The 1847-nt window shown below is 40.5% G+C and overlaps 1 protein-coding gene across 1 annotated transcript; it reads right to left on the reverse strand.

The window, feature by feature from the left end:
* Positions 1-633: 633 nt before the first annotated feature.
* LOC123600444 (olfactory receptor 51B5-like) lies at positions 634-1602 on the reverse strand. The gene has a single exon (XM_045482497.1). The coding sequence runs from the start codon at positions 1600-1602 to the stop codon at positions 634-636; it is 969 nt and encodes a 322-aa protein (XP_045338453.1).
* Between the last annotated feature and the right edge of the window lie 245 nt (positions 1603-1847).

Consider the following 1847-nt stretch of genomic DNA (forward strand, 5'->3'; position numbering starts at 1 on the left):
CACAAACTGTGAGATCATGACCTGAGCCGAAGTCAGACACTTAACTGACTGAGCCACCCAGGTTCCCCAAGCTTATAATTCTTGAGACAAATTCATGGTCATTTGATGGAGAGGGGAGGAATCAATGATATGGTTGGGATGATAAGTGATTACAGCACTGAGTGAGGAAGAATTCATACTTCTTTACTGGAAAGTTACAGAACATCAGTGGTCAGACATACAGGTTCCCACAATTTGTGTGAATTCTGTGGAGCAATTCATGGGAATGACATTGTATATAAACAGACCAAACTTTATTTCATGCAAACCAACTCATTATTTTATATCCTTATAACTCTGTTCCTATCTGCCACCTTTCTAAAACCTTAAAGATACGTATTATAAATACATTATAGACACAACTATAAACACCCATGGTGTTGTTATCACAAAAATTGAGTGGCAAACAGATATTCAGTATACAGTAATTTTCTTTAAAAAGAATGGCACAAACTAGATTAGACCAAAGACCTGAGCTTACAGAGATACTATAGGGAAATTTTTAGCTCTACTTTGGCAATTATTTTACCAAGAGATTTGATCATGGGTGTTTGATATGAGATTTCTTTGCTCCACTGCCAAAACCCAGATTTCTTACATTCTGTGCGAGGGACTATGATGGCTAGTAAAAAGGTGAAGAAAGCCACTCCGGATCTGCTTGGTCTTGACACTATAGATTATAGGATTCATTAGTGGAGGGAAAAGAAAATATACATAGCTCATAGTGAGGTGGACAATATGTGGAACCTGCTTCCCAAACCGATGAATCAGAGACAATCCAATGACTGTGACATAGAAAACCAGGACACAGCAGATATGGGAGACACAGGTGTTGAAGGCCTTGGCCCTCTCTTCTTTGGAGGCAATTCTCAGGACACTCTTGAGTATCAATACATAGGAGATGAGGATGATCAGAGAATCCAGCACAAATATAAAGACTACAATCACAACTGGATACAGTCGATTGAAGGTGGTGTCAGCACAGGCCAGTTTGATGACATCCTGGTGAAGGCAGAATGCATGAGAGAGGACATGGGAATGGCAATAGGGAAAAAAATAAAGGGGTACAATTGGAGGGATAACAGATACAAACCCCCTCAGCAGAACTCCCAGTCCAATTTTCAACACTTGAGTATAAGTGAGTATGGAGGTATATCTAAGGGGGTTGCGAATGGCAATAAAACGATCATAAGCCATAGCAAGCAAAACACCAGACTCTACAAAGGCAAGTGAGTGTATAAAGTAGGCTTGAGAAAAACAGGCTACTTTCCCAATCTCCCTGTGATCCAACCAGAGGACTCTGAGCACCGTAGACATTGTGGTCAAGGTCAGCCCTAAGTCTGTGGCTGCTAGCATGGCCAGGAAATAGTACATAGGTTCATGAAGATTGTGATCTTCCTTAATGAGAAGGAGGAGGGTGCTGTTGCCTAAAAGGACAGAGATGTAGATGAAAAAGAAGGGTGTGGAAATCCAGTGGTGAGCTGCCTCCAAGCCTGGAAAACCAGTCAACAGGAAGGAACTGGAATTGCCGTTCGGCCTCTCGTCGGGTTTATCCAAAGACATGTCTTTTTTTTCTGTTATTACCATAGAAATACAGCTCCACTTTCAAGGTATCCCTCCAACTATATCGTCTCAGAATTCTTTCTTAAAGGTAATAATGACATCAATATAAGCTATTGTTTCTCAAAACATATTCTCAAAACAAGTTGTATCTTCTGTGTTCTTAACTGCATATTCCTGGGACCATCCCTTACCTACTTAATTAAATCCTTGGTGTTTCATATGGTCATCTGCATTTTAACAGTCTC

The sequence above is a fragment of the Leopardus geoffroyi genome, chromosome D1 (genome assembly GCF_018350155.1).
Source record: "Leopardus geoffroyi isolate Oge1 chromosome D1, O.geoffroyi_Oge1_pat1.0, whole genome shotgun sequence".
In the NCBI taxonomy this organism is placed as follows: domain Eukaryota; kingdom Metazoa; phylum Chordata; class Mammalia; order Carnivora; family Felidae; genus Leopardus; species Leopardus geoffroyi.

Excerpts from the sequence above, each read along its gene's own strand:
- LOC123600444 (XM_045482497.1), bottom strand. The coding sequence starts at position 1,602 with ATGTCTTTGGATAAACCCGACGAGAGGCCGAACGGCAATTCCAGTTCC.